This window comes from Neltuma alba, unplaced genomic scaffold (genome assembly GCF_004799145.2).
Source record: "Neltuma alba isolate B1F8T4 unplaced genomic scaffold, ASM479914v2 tig00002908_pilon, whole genome shotgun sequence".
In the NCBI taxonomy this organism is placed as follows: domain Eukaryota; kingdom Viridiplantae; phylum Streptophyta; class Magnoliopsida; order Fabales; family Fabaceae; genus Neltuma; species Neltuma alba.
In genome coordinates, this window is record NW_021633067.1 from 1,371 (window position 1) to 20,628 (window position 19,258).

The 19,258-nt window shown below is 36.5% G+C and overlaps 3 protein-coding genes across 3 annotated transcripts; 1 reads left to right on the top strand and 2 right to left on the bottom strand.

Annotated features, from left to right (window-relative positions):
* Positions 1–233: 233 nt before the first annotated feature.
* Positions 234–803, bottom strand: LOC114739789 (putative ripening-related protein 1). The gene has a single exon (XM_028927865.1). The coding sequence runs from the start codon at positions 801–803 to the stop codon at positions 234–236; it is 570 nt and encodes a 189-aa protein (XP_028783698.1).
* Positions 804–2,730: 1,927 nt separating this feature from the next.
* On the top strand, positions 2,731–19,159 carry LOC114739796 (acetyl-coenzyme A carboxylase carboxyl transferase subunit alpha, chloroplastic; the record flags this gene model as incomplete). Its single annotated transcript, XM_028927872.1, has 12 exons — positions 2,731–2,735; positions 10,036–10,038; positions 14,939–15,209; positions 15,427–15,501; positions 15,700–15,807; positions 15,896–16,056; positions 16,203–16,317; positions 16,421–16,575; positions 16,725–16,776; positions 17,130–17,198; positions 17,751–17,828; positions 18,040–19,159. Coding segments are annotated over 12 exons (2,106 nt in total), but the record flags the coding sequence as incomplete, so codon positions are not given.
* On the bottom strand, positions 2,848–7,545 carry LOC114739795 (FT-interacting protein 3-like). The gene is made up of 2 exons (XM_028927871.1): positions 7,288–7,545; positions 2,848–6,058 (listed from the first exon to the last, which is right to left on the bottom strand). Exon 2 carries the CDS (start codon positions 6,011–6,013, stop codon positions 2,984–2,986), a length of 3,030 nt encoding a protein of 1,009 aa, XP_028783704.1. The 5' UTR covers positions 6,014–6,058; positions 7,288–7,545; the 3' UTR covers positions 2,848–2,983.
* Positions 19,160–19,258: the final 99 nt, after the last annotated feature.

Here is a 19,258-nt window from a genome sequence, read left to right on the forward strand (position 1 = left end):
ACATCTAATTGTATAGCCGCCACATATGAGGAACTGCATTAATATAAATGAACAATCCAGTATATTAAGATTTTCACATTACACAAAGCATTCGGTACATATTTAATATTCACATAGGATGAGGATGTAAAAAAGCCATAGGAAAAGAGGAGTAAAGATCACAAAACACAAAGTATACATAGCATAATACAGTGCACCGATGCATGAAATCCTACAGTAGTGTTATTAGCGTATCAGGCATCAGACCATGCAATATCGTACCAGCCCCACTGACTCCTGGGAATTCCCAAACCTTCCCAGACAGCCTTGGAGGCATCAACAATGTTGTTGTCACATGGAGGTTGGTAATCATGGTCTGCATCACAGCCTCTAGTGGAATCACACTCGTCAACCACCATGGCCACCACGCTCCGACCATTGGCAGTTATGGTGATGTTCTTGAGACACCTACTCTTGTGGTTGAACCAGCCAGTGGAAAGTGCCACAACTGGTTTGTCATCAGAATGATAGTGATTGTCACATTCTGAAGGGCCTCCTCCATCTCCGCCTTTCTCAAAACTGTTCAGTGTGAGATGTGCCTTTGTGTGGGAAGAGACTGGTGGTGAACACTTGTAAACTGGATACAATTTCCCTTCTTTACAGCAGTCTGAATCATTCTCTTTGTTACATTGTCCAGGAGGTGCCTTTTTCCCTTTCACCGCACCACTTTGGCGACATTTCTGAGCTTCAATAATGTACAAACAATTCGTTGCAAGGAGGATAACCAGTAGAAGCAAGGATGGCTTTCTGCAAAACACCTTCATTCTGATTTTGTTAATTTCTTTGTCTCTCTCCTTCGTGAGCTCACGACGTTTTGATTTATGGTATGGGTGACAATTTTAATGTGTTTGTGTGTGTATATATGTAAGTTGATCTATAAAGGTTCCTTTTTTTTGGTCAGCCATTGAGTTCTGTTTCGCCGTTACTTAACCATAATGATGATAACTACATCATCTTTGTAGGGCTTTTCCTTTGTTTTGGCCATTAGCATTCAAATCCTAAAAACAATTAAAAAAGGTAATGAAGAATTTTACGTTGCCTGGTTTCCACTGCAAGACAAGATTAGAGCATATAACTCATAATTTGCTTTGCCGGTGATGACCAGATAAACCCAAAGGCAACATGTTTAATTTAACACACTTGTTTGATTTAATCTTCTTTAATTTTGAGATGCTTTGCTGACATGCAATCAATTTAGTTTTATTTTTCTTTCATTTCAATTTCTAAGAGTACGCTACCTTATGTAAATGGGTTCAGTATCATCTAGATTTATCAAAATACAAGACTGTTATGAATAGGAGTTAGATCTAACAAAAGGGTTGGTCTACTACGTAGGTTCGAATTCCGTTAAAAAAGGTACCCATGTTTATTGTCTAATGGTATCCTGAATAAAATTGCTCTAATTATGGACATACCGAATTACTCGATGAATTTCAGATACGCCCTGAAATCCTTGAAGGACTGATGAGGTGAACATAAAAAATAGAAAGTATAAAATAAAAAAAGTGAGAGGGATCGAAGTTGAACCTAAGTTAAAATCATTACCATTCAGTATATAAACTTCAACCTTTTTTATTTTTATTTTGCCAACATATTTAAACTTCTCTGGATGCTCTTGTAAACACGTCTTGGACCTTGTAATAACTCTTCAGCCCGATTTAGAGATACCCATCCACCAAACAAACAATAAAAAGGGAAAGCTGGTAAACAGTATTGGGCCTTTAAAAAAATATATGGTCTTTCAATTTTATCTTAACATTTTTTTTTGGGCGAAGGAAGTTTATCTCTCAAATCTTGGATAAAATTAAAAAAAATTAAACACAGGAAAGGTGCAGTAATAGACTTTAATCATTTTATGATCTTACAGTGATAGAGATAGCTTCTTTCATCATAAACAAGATATTCCCCCCGTTCCTTATTATAAGAGACGAATAACCGAATTACCTTAATTAAAAAAACAGTTAAAATTAGTTAAGAACAATCAATGTGTAAAAAGTATAATCTTTTTTCCAAAAATACCCTCATTAATAAGGAGAGAGAGCATAAAAGAGAACAATTAAATTATTAAAAGAAAGAGAAGTGGGAGGGAGGGAGAGTATGAGTTGGAAACAATAAATATGGGTAAAATAGAAAATCAACACAAAAAAGTATAGACAACTGTTAAGTTCTCTTATATATAGGAACATGCTATAAGTATCAAATGTCTCTTATAATAAGGAATGGAGGGAGTATCCCGCACGCGACGCCTCAATTGTGTTGCCGGAGACTGCCAGGCGCACAGTCATATGACACGTCACCATGAGAAAATATTTTAAGCCTACCTTATCTAATACACCAACAATTTTTCTGTCGGATGCTCAAATAAAATCAAAGATATATGTCGGTAAGAAAAAAAAAATCAAAGATATATATGTGCGTGTATAAATCACGCGCACACATATATAAATTACAACTTAATTTATTATGCAGGTCAAAAATTGTTTATTATGACGAAGGGGCTTGGCCATACACGTCTATGTCCGGTGAGGTGACAAATGAGACCTATGACCTGGTCTTTGTGTTGCGACTCTTCCTTTCGACTTTTCCAAACTACACATCTAATTCCAAGCAACATCTCCCGGATGAAGAAGGAAAAAGAAAACAAGAGTACTTAAAAAACATGAGAGAGAGAAAAATAATTTATAATTATGCCTGATGTTTTTTCTTTCTCTTTTTTTTTTGAATGAACAAAAAGAAAAAAAAAGTTTCAGTAGATAGGCATCTCATTCGATAGGAGTTTAACATATCCCCGGGGGGGGGGGGCAAGTCTCGTAAAATCTAATCATTACATTACAGTTTTCCACAGCATGTACACATCATCTGTATCAACTTCCATGAACTCATTAAATAAACAGACATCATCCCAGGATTTTTACAGGCGCTGCCACCCACACAGGAGCTATAATTACATCATCGTATCTGTTAGAGCAGGCAGGCGGCGGAAGAAATTCGCCGGCTGCGATGGCATCTTGTGTCTGAGTTTCGGATGCCTCATGAGATAAAATCCAGCAAACAGAACTATAATCTGAAATGGTGTCACATACAATACTAATGCAGCCACAAGACATATTACCATGAATATGGCTGTGGCGCGAGGATCCCTCCAGCTTAGAAGTGCATGGATCCTCTCTCCTTGTGTAGCTATGTCTCCGACAACGCTCTGAATCCTCCCGGCCACGCTCCTTAACCGATCATACCTGTGACGTACGACGTCTGGGCTTTTTGTGGTCGGAAAAGTGTCGAACTCCTCATCAAGTTCATCTGGCATCACAACATCTGCTTGAGAGATTCTAACGTCCATATGAGGAGGTTTTCTTGGTCTGAACCTCCACTTCCACATTCCAATCACGAACATGTAAAGAAAAATTGTTGGAAGGATGAGTTCTGGGAAACACACGAGCATGAGAAACAGAATGTGTACTAGCACTGTTGTTAGAGGATTCTTCCACCTTGAAACTTCCCCAATCCATCTTCCTACTGAGAGTAATCCATGGAAAACTTGCATCAAACGGCAGAAATTCGCCTTGCTACGTCTCATGCTCCATTTATGAGAATCTGTATCAGACATGTACTCAACCACCTCCTTCCTCAAAGGCGGCTCAGCTCGGCTCAGTCGAGCTGCCACAATGTTCACAGCTTGGTGACGAAGCTTCTCCTGCTCCATAATATTAAGTGGCTTCACATAGTGCATCTTAGGCAAATGGGGTTTGAAATACAGATGCATCATATTCATCATTGATGTACAGGAAAATCTTATTGCCAAGTGAAGATCCCCTGTCTTCCTCACCCCAGAAGGTTGCAGCATAAGTAGAGGGTAAGAGTGTGTGTAAACTCGACCCGTTTCAAGGGTAGAGATCCGGATTCGAACCTTGCCAATTCTTGCGTCTTTATTACCACCATTTGAGGAATGAATCTGAGCATTATCAAATACCCCAATAGTAAGAACTGTTGCTGTATCATGCACTTCCCATGTGTATTGCTCATTGTACCTCGGATTAAGGCTGTCAATAATGGTCCTAGTTCGAACCCATTTTTGTCCATACTTTGCCACGCAGTATGTATCACAAGTCCCCTTCCCTTCCCTTGTTTTTGTGGGTTGAAGTCCATCAATGTTCAGAATCCCAAGTTCTAAGATCCCAATTGACTTCTTCCAGAGCTGCTTTGCCGTAGGACGAAGATCACTACTGTAATAAGTTGATTCATCAAGCACATGATAGCCGCCTTCAAGATAGACATTGAGGTGAAGCCTGCTGAAGAACTTATCTTTTTCTTTCTTTTTTCCGTGCTCCGCACTTTCCACGGCAGATGAAACAGATTTTTCAAGGTGGTACCATTTACTTGGGACAAATCGATCATCTGCACGCCTTACCACTGTATTCAAAGGTATAACAAGATTGCCAATAGTCTCATCCTTGTTAGGACCAACACGATCTTCAACTGAAATGATTAATGGTTCATCAAAGGGTTCTGCAGCAACAAACATTAGCTCCTGCTCCCAACGCGGGTTCAGGGTCCTGGCTTGAACAGATTTCGTCTTCAAAATTTGGTTACCCAACCGTGCCTTCACATATGCATCTGGAAATCGAGCTTTCTCTGGCACAATTAAGTCTTGTGCTTCAATTACCCTTACTCGAACATACCACAGTCTCGGTGAATGATAGACTTTTGATCGAATCTGAGAGTAGGCAGCTGAAGAGCTTCCACCAGGAGATATTGCATCAGAATGCCAAGCATCAGCAAAAGCCTCATCAGCTTGTGTGCCATACCATACTGCAAGCATCAATTCACCATTCTTTCTTTCCCGATTTTTGTTCTCGATCCAATACCATTGTGGAGCCAGTGGACTATCAGGTGGAGCCCTCTTAGGAACGTCATGAAGATCAATCCTTATAGTTCCAACAAGATCATCAAGAACCACATCCTTGTCTTTAATCACAACCTCGAGAAAAGATGATTGCACATTGTCCCCTGCAAAGGCAAACACCTCATTCCATTCAGGGTTTTTGTTCTTCTCGAAGTGCTTGGTGGTTCCTTTGTAGTTTCCAACCTTAACCTCCACATATGGATCAAGGCTGCCAGTGACGTCTTTCGTTGGAAGGTCTCGAGCTTTCACAACTCGCACAAAAAGGTACTGCATCTGTTCAACAAGATCATAGGTGCTGGCAGGCCTATTCCCACGTTTAATTCTCCCATCAACAACTCGTCCTCCTCCAAGAAATGGACTAGTCTCTTTGAGTGCAAAATCAACCGGAGATGACGCGCTTGCAAATGCTTGTACAGCTTTTGCAGCAGGCTGTGCGGATTTCATCTCATTCATAGCGAAGTTTACACTCTGCTGTAAACTTGGTTTGGGTGAAGGATCTTGTTTTGATTGAGGAAGCTTATGAAATGTGCGCTTTGACTCAGTTTTCTTCTGGGGAATGGTGTTCTTGATTGCATCTGTAAACGATACTGGAGTCCGAATTTGATCTTCAGTTGAGTGATCTGTGTTCAAAAGGGGTTCCATAGGAGGAAGAGGGTTTGATGATCGTACAGAAGGATCATTTACGACGTAGACTTTCAAACCAAGCTCTCCTTTTACGCGTCCAATAAAGCCTTTCTTTTCAAGAGGATAGTGCAAATCAACAGCATCAGAATAGGGAACAAATGATGTTCCAGTTAGCCGAACCTTGCCAATAAAGTGTTTGGACCCAGATGTTTTGTTGTAGTGATAGACAGTGGCTTCAAGAGCGAGGCTTGCTAGTTTAGTTGGATCAGTGATGTTGAAGTAAAACTTTTCATTCCAATAAGGACTTACATCTTTTTCTTTAATTGTGGTTCGAAATTTCTGATCATCAAAGAGAAGTTCCACATAAGCACTGCAGGAACCTTGTCCATCTTTAGGCATGAGGTCATGAGCACCCACAACTTCCACACCAAGCTTGAGGTTTGCCATTTAATTTGCCTCCAAAAAATTTTGCTGAGGGAAAGTTGTTTATATCTGAAACAGAAAGAAACAAGAGGAGGCAAGGTTAATGAGTTAAACTGGATATTCCTTAGCCTGGCACTTTGTTCATGCTTTCCTGATCGTATTACTATGTCCATAGAAGCAGTCTAAAAGAAATAAAGCAGTTCTCAGTGAATTTGGAATACATATGCTAGAGTTCTTGAGACATGAAGCATCTATGTTTCAAATTTCAGTTATTTTGGCAGAAAAACTCTTCCTTTTTCGTTTTATTAATGCATGATGTACTTGAGGGTATTACGTAAAGCTGGAGACGCAGCTATCCTTAACAATATTCAATGCATCTCTAGATTTTCCGAGTCTGCATATTACGATATGTGCATAAATAGTCGGAAATTCCCAATATACTGATTATTCAAGCACAGATACAGTGTTTCGATCATCAGGGAAAGGAAAAGGCATCTGAATTTATTTTTAAAAGCTTGTTTTATTTAAGAGACTTGTAACTCCAATCAATCAGGAAAATCAACAATGGAACAGAACTAAACACGATGAATTAAACAGAAAAAAAAAGAAGAAGAACTGAATGTAAATTATTTTCAAGAAAAGCTGCATAACAAAAAAGAAGAGGGAATATTCCGCCAAAAAGCAAGTATTCCTTTAAGCTCAAGGAAAAGAGGAGCAGTGCAGAAGTATGAAGTTATCAACCACCGAATCCAGCAACGGTCTTATCACCAAAAAGTAAGACATAAGCAAACGGACATGTATACTTTATATTCCCAAAGTTTTGAGAAATACGTAGCTTGGAACAGGGACAAAAGGCAACCCCTTCTTGTGTTGTGACGGGAATCCAGAGGTGAATCATAAACCTCTGGTTAAAAATAAAATGAATTGAAAGAAAACCAAGGCTTCAAGACGTACTCCTCTTGGATGAAGCGAAATAAACCAACTACAATATTTGTAATCAACATATTTTGGAAGCACAGGAGCTATTTCTGTAACGAACTCTCAGGCCATTTTTTCCCGAGGAGGGAAAAAAACTGAATCCTGAAAACCCATAACTTTAACCCCAAAAGCAGATTCCACTCGAATATACTCACGGAACCATACATCAAACACCTTTAGAACCATAAAAGTTCCCCGAAACAAGAAAAAGTATCTAACCAAAGACTAGCACAAGTCTCGCGATACCCCAGAAAGAAAGACATAGAAAAACAATAAAATAAGCCAAAAAATGGTGAAGGAGAATCAGAAGAGGAACACACCTCAGGTTTGACCTTCTGGACGATCACTTAAAGAGCTTATGGAGAAGGAAAGAGGGGAAAGGCAAAAACAAAAGGATAAGGGGGGACGGAGTAGCTTCAACGAGGAAGCATAATATTGAATGAGACGAATAGAACAGAGAGTTGCAGGAGAAGGAGAGGGACGGTGGATAGAAGTACAGAAGCCAGGAAGGGAATGGAATATGAGAATTTCCGACGGGAGATTGTTGAATTCAAAAACGAGCGAAACGGCAGGGGCGAAGACCAAAAGTCGTTACCTGCAGTTTTATAGCCGCCAAGCGTAAGCGTGGCTGGCGCCAATGAACGAAGTTCTGAAATGTTAACGCCAAGCGTAGAGGTAGAGTGGGGTCGGCCGGCCCCGTCCTCACACACGTGCCAACGGCAACATACGTTGCAACGATGCCTATTTTATACGAAGTTACACTATGACATGCTTCGGTTCCTATAATCCTACTATCATTGATGCGTTTTTTAATTTTTTTTTAAAACATTTTTTTTATTTTTATAATATCGATCCTTTTCTCTAAACCAGCAATCAGTCATATGGTTTTTGGTGCTTTGCTTATTATCAATATATTTATATTATTTTAGAAATACTTGTTTAAAACTTAAATATTCTCGCCTCCATCCCTTAAAATGTTGAAATATGTTACATGTATGTATATTCCCGTACTCATCCTTAAGTTCCAAAAATTGCCGTATTCAACGTATCATGCTATATCGTATCGTATTTGTTGGTATTGGTGTTTCTTAGTATCCTATTTTTTATGGGCCTGTTTGAAATGATAAGCTATTTATACAAAAAATACTTATAAATGTTTTTAAACATGATCCCCCTATATGTTACAGTTTTAGCCATCCTCCAATTTACAAATTTGCCATGATGTATTTGTGTCTAAACAATACTTTTTTGATCTTTAATATAAAACTTATTACGTAATGTAAATTGTACTATAAAATAGATTTTATATTAAGTATCTGCTCAATACCACTCAATTCCACAAAAATTTGTAGGATACTGTTTTAGCCAATTACATGAGGATCCTCTGCTTTCTCAGCGCTGTTTCGAGATAGAAATAGATATGCATTGGAAGTAGAATTTATATGTGTGTGTATCAAGAAGACAAGTGATGGCAATTTTCTTTCCTTTTTTCTTTTCTTCTTTTTCTTGGCAAAAAGAAAATAAAATAACCAAAAAACAATCCCTTCTTATGTAAGTTATTTAGGCCTTTTAACTACCGTGGTAGGCGCGAGGATGCATCGTAGTCTCGTGGACTGGCTGATAAAGACATTTATAAATTATTTAATCAAATTTAATTGTTTTGGTTCTTTTCACGATTTTATTTAAATACGGCAACGACTGAGCTGATAAGTATAATATATTAGTCAACACGCGTGAATTTGTGAAATTTTATTTTTATATATCAATCAATGGGTGGATCAATATTATTAGTCAATATGGGTGCAACTTTTTTTATTATATATTTTTAAATAGAAACAAACAGATGATCAAACTTATTACAATTTTTAATTGTATGTTGATCACTTGGGGTTACAAAAACAATATAATATTGGTAAACTGATGTTTCCAAATCCTATCTCTTGCCTTTATATCATAATTCAAAAAAATTATTTTTTTTCCAGGCCAATTAAAAAATTTAGTTAATCGACATGTTTAGTGGCAAAGACTTGAGAAGTCAATGTTATCATCCTTCGTTAAGATATTCGAGCTAATTATTCCAAATTTGTATTTTGTTTTAATATAAAACATCTTTATCAAGTCATTTTAGACTTAAAATTAATTTCTGTCAGGATGGGAGCATTTTCAATAAGTGCACTTCTTAAATTTTAAATTTGTTTTTTTTTTTACGGGTTGAAATTACTTACCATCTTAACAACTTGTTGGTATATTCTCACTTATTTTAATCATCTTATAATTTAGAATTCAGTGAGCTTGGATAACGCGTATCACACTGACTTTAGTAAACGAAGACTTTGTTGGTCTCTTAAAAAAATATTTGCAACCTCCTCTTGTGATTTGTTCTAAACTTCGACATAATTTCCATGCAAACTCTTGTATACCCTTCTTTTTTATAATTAGACTTTATGGAATTATGGCATTATGTATCAAGAAATCTAGCACTCTCTACTATCCCTAATATAAAAAAAAAATCCAAATAACTTGTCAGTACTAGTAGAGACTTAAAAATTAATTAAATTAGATTTTTTTTTTCAAAACAGGTATATCTTGAAATATTCTCTTTAATTATTTGCGTTGAAACTCTCTCAATGAAAATTAATATATGCATTTAATGGGGATGATTTGAAAGAAAAATTATAAGCTTGGGAGAAGAAATAGATCAATATCTTATATTTAAGATCAAAATAAACCTGCTAAATAACTTTTATATTTAAGATTTTAGGAAATATATTCATGTAAACTTTGTGTGTATTTTTGCTATGCATTTAAAAAAAATATTACATGTTCATAAGCAACGTGAATCTCAATTAAACGATCAACTTTTTTTTTTGAAAAAAAAATAACTAACAAAATTTGCATGTCAATATAACATTCATGAAAGATATGTTTCTCACTGCAAACCATAAAAAAAAAAAATTAAATGTTAACTAAACACATTAATTTTCTCGTGCATTACAACACTTAATTCAAAGAATGAATGTATAATGCGATTTTGTGAGAGATTTAATAATATATATTATATTGACTAGTTGGTATTATGAAGGGTTTGCCAGTATTGATTGCCCTCCATCTCCACCTGCTTGACGAGACTCTCCTTTGTGTGGAGCAAGACATGAAGCTTTTGAGGTTGAAAAGGAGGAGGCATTTTGCAGGGAGCTCTATCTGTGGCTGGCTTCTTCACCCTGGAATCTTCTAGAAACTTCCTGGCCTTTCTATTAACCATAGAGGCCAATGACTCAAGAGACAGCTCGACGGCTCCTTCTGGTATGGTGGCCTCAAACCTCAACAGCTTCGCATATTCTCGTAACACATGAAGCATGTAGTCATACACCAGCTCCATCCTCAGGTTCTGTCTTATGAACTTGCTTCCTTCTTTCCCAATTGCTTCTGCCTGATCATTATTCATGTCAACTAATTATGCACGTTATCAAATAACTAAAATAAAGTAATTTTAATTGAGTCATTAGTGGTACAATAAACAAAAACATGTGCAATTATTAGGACCTTGTCGATGTTGGAGTTGCCCCATTCAACAGCAAAAGTGATGTGTTGGCACATGTTTTGGATGGAGATGGGCCAATAATGGCGAAGAGGCACCAAACTTCTTGAGAAGAAGTCATAGTAATTGGGCTGTACTAATAAGGCCATTGAGTTACATGCCAGTATGTATTTCTCACTTACTGACCATGACCTCCCTTCCACATATATCTTGTACCTTCCATTTTGTTTAATATTAGTATAGTAATCACTCATTTTGAGAAATTAATTAAAAAAAGTTTGACTAACTTTAATTTACCTGTGGTCACATTGATTTTCCAGCTTTGTGTGGTTGTTAAGCCCTCGTTTAGCTTCCTTATCCCATTGCTGATATCAAACGGTGCATGTCAAGGATCAGTTCATAAAAAGAAGTAAAAATGGGTGAAACGAGATGGGAAAAATTGATGGAAAAAACCAGTAACTACTGTACAAAAGTTCTAAGGATCCAGCTACAATTTATTTTCAACGGGTCTAACTCTCCTCTAACTATGTACAATTTGTCTTTAAATTTGTATAAGATGAAAGATATTAGTTTATAGTTGAAAATAAGTTGCAGACAACTGATAATAAGTTACGTTTGCTTAAAGACCTGATCCTTAGACACTGTAGGATAATAAATTCGGCAATAGAAGATTTATGAGCAAGTTTTCCAAATGAGACGAGGGGAAGTATTACCAAAGAATAAACATGGGCCTTCCATTGATTTTGATCGGAGGCATTACAGTGAGCGAGAGCATTGCGTGTAGGAGCCACCCTGGTATTGCCTTTCCAAAATGCAAAGGGTTCTCTATCCTTCCACTGCCTCTTCTGGTTGTTCTCTTCTATTCTCTTTGATATTCTCTCCCATGCCCTAATGTTAGTCTCAGCCCTGCATGTTCATCCGTTACTCTAAAGCTCCTTCATAGATATAGAACAATCACGTACGCATGATGGGCAATAACGTTAATTACCAGCCCCAGAAAGTCCAATCCGGGAAGACAATATCATAGGAATTATGATCCCCACAATAATGGAAAAGAGGAGGCGGAGGAATATTGCCGGGAAAACTGGTCTTCTTGACGACGGTCTGATCATCACATTCGAACAAGAGCTCCAGATCTGGGACTCTGTGAGGGTACAACCTCAGGAGCTGCAAGATTCCCCAGAGAGTGAAGACGTCCCTGGTGGCAAAACAATTCTTGTACTTTTAAGGTAAGGCTTTCCGTTGAAGATGATGAGCCTGAAATTGGACATGTTGTTGGCGGTGCCTCTCTCCACCATGTCCCGGCTGATTCCTCTGCTCTTCCATGGCTTCAGATCCTCGTGGATCCACCTGAAGTGCTCTGGACATTCTTCTCTTGCTGATGCTGATTCTTCCCCTCCCTCCAATGCTTCGCTTATTTGGCTTCTTATTTTCGCCTGAATTTAATTTCACATTTTATGAAATAAGCTAGTATTCTTTTTAATTGAATGAATTTCCTAGAGGGATAAAGTTTAGAAAATTAGTTGTTGGATCATGAATAACTATCAAAACATTAACTAGCACATGATCAGGAAAAATAATTAAAATATAATTCTCTCTCTTTATTTAAAATCTAAATCATGACTTAACCATTATGCTTAAAGAGTGAGGCATGCACCAAAAGACAATTACTGCCTTCATTAATAAACGTCACTACTATAACTGGAAATATAATATCTTGATTATATTTGTTATCTCAAGAACGGAAACTAATAAAAACGCAGTTATCGACAAAAGGAAAAAAGAAACCAAAAGAAGAAACTTGATATTTTAAACATATTTTTTATCGCTGAAGAGAAGACTTATATAGCTTTAAAATAAATAAAAAATTCAAGCAAAATTTAAATGATGATTTTTATCATATGACAAAAAAAAAAGTTATTAACTAAGTCAAAATCAAAGTACCTAGCTAACTTGATATAGCAAGCAGATTCCACTTAAGCATATTAAGTGATATAAATAGCAAAAATCATTCAAGATGTTAGTAACAGATTACTTAATATCCGCATTTATATATTGTGATATAAAGTGTACTATTATTAGATCATATTTTATTAATAAGCATGATATTCCGAATCAGAGACACACAATGCGTCACAAACAAAAACTATACTTGTATCAAGAAGAAAATGTATCAAGGCAAGAAAGAAGAAAACCAGACTTGAGAGCAGATTTAAAGGATTTGTTCTGGAACTTAAGAACTCAATCATCCATATGATTGAGTCCAGAAAACACAGTAAGAAGGAACAAATTAAACGATCAAATTTGCTAAAAGAGAACAAGTCAAATCTCAAAAGAGAAGAAAACGCATCTTAAACGAACTTATAATACTGAGTTTATATTCTTAGAAACTACAACATTCATTCCGATGAAAGTAAATAAATCAACAAATTATAACTGATGGAGCTAAAAGAGGTGAGAATTATAAGGAATAATGACTTACATAATCAAATGAAACGAGACAAACGAGGTCGATGCGATTGAAGAGAGAGCTCAGAAGGAAGAGAAGGACGAAGATGATGAAGAAGAAAGCTCGGGTTAGAAAACTTGATCTCTTCCTCATTCCAAACCTAATTCATGGGACAACGCAACCAATCCTACCTACGATGTGTGTTCATATAAAAACCCCTTCCTTTTATATTAGCACTGAAATCAATCTGAGAAAGAATCCGGTCCAAATGTATCATGAATTGAATTTCAATGGGAAGTCGGAATATCGCCCACCTGTATATGTATATATATGTGTGTACTTATGAGGTCCCCATCTTTTAATTTCTAATTTTTAAAATAGTAAATCTATTTCTTTAAGAAAATAACATTTGGAGAAGTATCTTCATTTAATATATACCATGCGGCCTATCAAAATAAAATTATATTAAAAATTTAAAAATAAGTTAAATTAAATGAATTTTAGACCGTGAACACAGTCTAAAACTAATTATGATGAGTATAGTATGATGCTATTGTATGTGCCATCCTTTTTTCAATCAGAGAGTCGATTTATTGAAATGGAATAACATGCCACCTATTGAAAAAGTGTTGTATTGAAAGGAAGTGTCTATTTATCATATCAATGGCGATTGGACTGATTAGATCAAACTTCGATCCCAAATAAGATTGAATATTCGAACCTGGTGAATGAGAGCTGATAATCCTACTCATAGTAATCACCGATACAACAAAAGTCTAAAAGCTAAAGTAAACAGATGAAGGATATTTTTATTTTTAAACTATTATTTCTGAGATATTGAAATATCATGACATAGTTTTGTCATTGAAGTATTCAAAACAATACCATGTTATTCTTTTATTAAACATTTGTTATTTTGATCGGTAGATGACCAAAACACTGCATAAAAAACTTTAAAAATTATAAATAAATGCTCTATGAAAAAATTAATACCAATTAACTATCGGTGCTTACTGTTTAGCATATGAAACGCACGGTTTAAATGGAGGACAAGAAGACCCCCCAAAGAAAACAATTTTTTATTATGAAAAATACTTATTTATTATGAAAATAAAAGTAATGATTTGGACATTGACTTTGTGGGCCCCATCTCTTCTGGGGTTATCAATATCAGTTATCCACAATTTTGAGGACGTGGCAAGCCAGCCTTGCCATCTCCAATCAACAGCCCCAGCGCGGGTGTTCACTGTCCAATCTAAGGTCTTGTCTTTCTCCGCCGCCCCCCTCAAAAAAAAAAGAAAAAAGAACGTCTTCTTGAAGCAGAGCACTCCCATTGTCTGGGATTTGCGTATACAGAAGAGTAAAAACAGGGCCCAAGCTCACACTTTTATTATCCTCAAACCCGAATCTCGTTCTTCTTTATTGTTATGATTCTATCCAGGAGCATGTTCGTCTTTCATCCAGTATGTCTGTGACTGTGACTAACTGATTTTCATATTTCACAACCATCTGTTTCTGCCGAAAGATTTCTGTACTCTTGACAATCCCAGAAAGCTTAAGTTTCAAGGTAATCCACACCCATTCAATTTTTTTATTTGGTTGGCCAGAAACCGACAGAAAACTGAAGGAGCTATGAAATTTGTTGAATGGCGTACGCATGTATACTGCTGACCTCATGACATTCCTTTCTATTGACTCACTGGAAGACTGAGGGATTGCAACCCTTTTCCATTAAATATCCCTTTTTTTGATTTCTGCTCATTCAGTTGCAATATACTTTTGAATATACTTTATGTTTTTCTTCCCTTTTCAAGTTGTGCATGCAGGAATGATGCAGATTATACGCAACAACCATATCGATTTTTGAGCTTGTGAAGATGACTACCATATCAATTTTAGGTGGAAACTATGCTAGCAGAAGAAGATTTGGAGATCATGCCAGGGAAATGACAAATCAGTGCATCAGAAATGATTACCCTGCAAGTCATTTTCTTGGAAGTTTATCCAAAAGGGCATGTTTTTGGCCAAAGGACTTAGCAGGTCCCAGAAATACAAAAGAAAACAGGTTTAATGTTGTCACCAAGATTAAAAAGGGCAATAAGCATGATTATCCATGGCCTGATAATATGGATCCAAATATCAGTAGTGGATTTTTAACTTACCTGTCTCACTTCAAGCCTCTACCTGAGAGGCCAAAACCCGTGACGCTTGATTTTGAGAAGCCGCTCGTTGATCTTGAAAAAAAGATTATAGAGGTAACTTAAGTTTGTTTCCCAGAATGCCCTCACATTGACAAATTTTACTCTAGAACTTAATCACAGACCATTAAGCATCCAACAAGGACATGTATGGTATCCAACATAGCTATTTTACAACTTATTGTAGCTAAGCAACATGTCCTAATTTCTACTTTTGGGCACAATTTATCCTTCATACCTATGTCTATATATTTTTATTTTCATTTTCTTAAAGGTACGTAGAATGGCAGATGACACAGGACTAGACTTCAGCGATCAAATTGGTGCTCTGGAGAGCAAGTATCAACAGGTGAGTTGATTAAATTCTATCTTCTTACAAATACTTAGATAAGTTCATTGAGGAATAATCATAACGCATTTTCATTTCTTCATATATGTGCTTTGTCATATATGCGTTAAGCTTGTTGCTCAGATCGCCAATGCTATGGGCAAAAATAATTAGTTTTTCGCGCATCTGTAAGTCTGAATTTCTGCAATTTGGGTTCAGGCTCTTAAAGATCTATACACTCATTTGACACCAATTCAACGTTTGGCAATTGCTCGACATCCCAACAGGCCAACAGTTCTTGATCATATACTCAATATTACAGAGAAGGTATATGTTCTTTTTATCATCTTCACAATTGATTGTAGACACTTCCTTACTTCTGTGCTTCTTTCTCCTCTTATTTTGGAACTTACAGTGGGTGGAGCTTCATGGAGATCGCGCAGGTTATGATGATCCAGCAATTGTCACAGGTATAGGTAGTATGGATGGAAAAAGTTACATGTTTATAGGCCATCAGAAAGGTAGAAACACAAAAGAGAACATTGCCCGGAACTTTGCAATGCCAACACCTCATGGGTATGCGTCAATCTGACGTTTAACTCTGACTTATATGTGTATAAAGTTTCTAACAGCTAAAATGATGCAGTTCTATAAAATTTGAAGTCACAGTACTGAAGTGTTTGTATATTTTACATATTGACTAAGAAATTTAATGCAAACAGCTATAGGAAAGCTTTGCGCATGATGAAATATGCAGATCATCATAAATTCCCCATCATTACTTTTGTTGACACTCCTGGAGCCTTTGCTGATCTCAAGTCTGAGGAACTTGGCCAAGTGTGTGTGGATAACCTTTTCCTTTCTTCTATTAAACTCTGTAGTTGGATTTTACCACGCGGTCACCATATTCACTTCACATTTGATTGCTTTTATTTTGCAGGGTGAGGCAATAGCTCAAAATTTGAGGACTATGTTTGGCTTCCAGGTCCCAATCATAGCGGTCGTAACTGGTGAAGGTGGTTCAGGTGGAGCACTTGCAATAGCCTGTGCCAATAAGCTGTTTATGCTGGAGAATTCTGCATTTTATGTTGCAAGGTAATGTGCCAACATTAATCACTTCATATGCATTGGGTCCATAATTTGTTGCTTTATGCTTTCCTTACATTTTTTGCACTCTATGAAATGTCCTGTCCAAAAGACATAGCAATACTAAAAAGTTCCTAATAATATGTTATTGTAATCAGTCCCGAAGCTTGTGCTGCAATATTGTGGAAATCTTCCAAAGCCGCTCCTAAGGTTATTATTCATTAAGATGAACTTTTATGGTTATTTGAGGCATCTTATCTTTTCCTACCTCAGGTCTTTAATATAACAGCTCGTTTGATTTTTATTTTGATCCTAAATATAAAACCTCAATACATTTTGTCTCTCATATTTATCTTTTTTTTTTTTCCAAAGATAGTCCTTATAATAATAGTAGTTCTAACTAATACACTTGATTAGTAAGGATATTTTAAAAAAAAACAACATCTATTTATTATAAATAATTAACTAAATTAATTTTTTTAATATAATCAAATTAGTGGACTAGTTTTTATATTAAGGACCGAATGTAGTATTTCACATATTTTGACTCTGTAAATCTATAGGCAGCCGAAAAGTTAAGAATAACAGCTCAGGAACATTACAAACGTGGAATTGCCGATGGTATTATTCCTGTAAGTACATTGATCTTTCACTGTGTTTCCCCTGTGATCTGTATGCTGTTATGGATGCTCAGATGTTTCAGAAAATTATATCCCGTTGTTTTCTATTTCAACAATAATCCTGCTTACAGGCGATAAACAGTTCAACTTTCAGGGAATCTGAATTTGATAGTTCCTCTTGGAATTTGTATGGCACATAAAATGATTCGCACTATTTTGCTAGCTAACTGTCAACTAAAAGCTTGTACAGACAAGCAATAATTTCCAGGAAATCAGTTGAGATCTGTAAGTGTTCTGAGCACACCCACAACACACGGACATGTAAGTTATGGGCTATAACAAAAGACTATATCAGGAATAAAAAAAGCAAAAGTACATCAGAATATCACAATACTCTTGGCTAGGTATAAAAATAAGGAAACTTATTTACATTTGATTTGAGGAAAAATAAGTGATAACTGGGGGATCATCATAATATCATATGTATGTCAAGTATTTCGTGTTTTTCACAACATTTAAATTCACAGATGCTGGTGCTGATCTTGTTTACATTTCTACGCACAGGAGCCACTTGGTGGTGCACATGCTGATCCTGCATGGACGTCGCAGCAAATTAAACATGCAATCACACAGGCTATGGAGGTAATTATGTCCGGTCTATATGAATTTTAATCTCTGAAATTGCGATATTTTTTTCCTAGCAGTCTTTCTCAATATGTGTCTCCGCATGCATACCTTCTTTGTTTAGAGGGGGTCATTCAAATTCAATATGGACTGGCCAAATTCGAATTCGATATATTTTTTTTCCTAGTAATCTTTCTTGTCACTGAAGGAAACTCTGGAATCTGCACAGGAGCTGGCAAAAATGGATGCAAATGAGGTGCAACGCCATCGAATGCTCAAGTTCCGGTCAATTGGAAAATTCCAAGAAGGCATAGTTGTGGAACCAGAGATTAAGCGAAACATGAAACCACCTGATGTGAACACTTCTGGGATCACTGATATTGAGTCCGAGCTTCAAAATCTCAAGAAGACAATTTTTGAAACTAAGGGACCATCTGATCCTATTAGGGAAGAAGCAATAGGGAAGATCGAGCAAGAAGTTGACCAAGAGATAACAAATGCGCTTTCTGCGGTGGGATTAGAAGAGAAGATTGAGTCTGTGAGGCTGGAATTATCCAAAGTCTCAAGTCGCTCACCAAATCAACCCCTTGATCGTAACCTGAAGGAAAAATTGGATACGATCATGCAAGAATTTAACAACAAATTGTCACGGCCAGGTGCCTATATGGGATTGAAGCAGAAACTTCAGAAGCTAGAAGTTGTGAAGAGGATGATTGAGATGAAAGCCAAACAAGAGAAACTTAAAGCAGAGATCAATCAGAAAGTTTCAGGTGATATTAAAGCAAAGATAGCAAACTTGAAGACTGCTCAAGAAAAGCGATCAAATGGAAATTCACCGGATAAAGAATTGGTAATAGAAGCAGAGAAAGCCAAGAAAGAGCTAGAAGAGGTCTTGAGATCAGCTAATTTGGAGGTTGTTAAAGTAGTCAAGAGAAGAGAAACCAACCCCACGCCGGACATAAAACAGAAAATAATGGAGGTGAACAATGAAATCTTCAGTGAAATTGACAAGGCTGTTAATTCAAAAGGCCTTAAAGAAAAAGTTAAAGAATTGGAAGATGAGCTGGCCAAAGGATCAAGCCCTAAGGATGTGGAAAATGTTGCAGCAGGCATCAAAGAGAGTATTCTTTCTTCCTTGAATGTCACAGCACTGAAAGAAAAGATTGATAGGCTGAAAATGGAAGTGAAATCCACTTCAGAAGTTTCTGAGAGCAAGGTCGGTGTGGAAAATGGCAGACACTAAATGTTGAGGTTACTTCATGTGAGTGATTAATGATGATAATTGTTGAAATTATATTGTTTATTTTTGATATCACAACTCTAGTTAGGAATTCGCTAAGGGCATTGTTATGATGAACTCTTTCTTTCTTTCTTTTTTTTTTAAACCACAAGAGCCAGTTTTATGTTTATTCTAGTGATTATTCTAAATAATTCATTAACAACAAAGA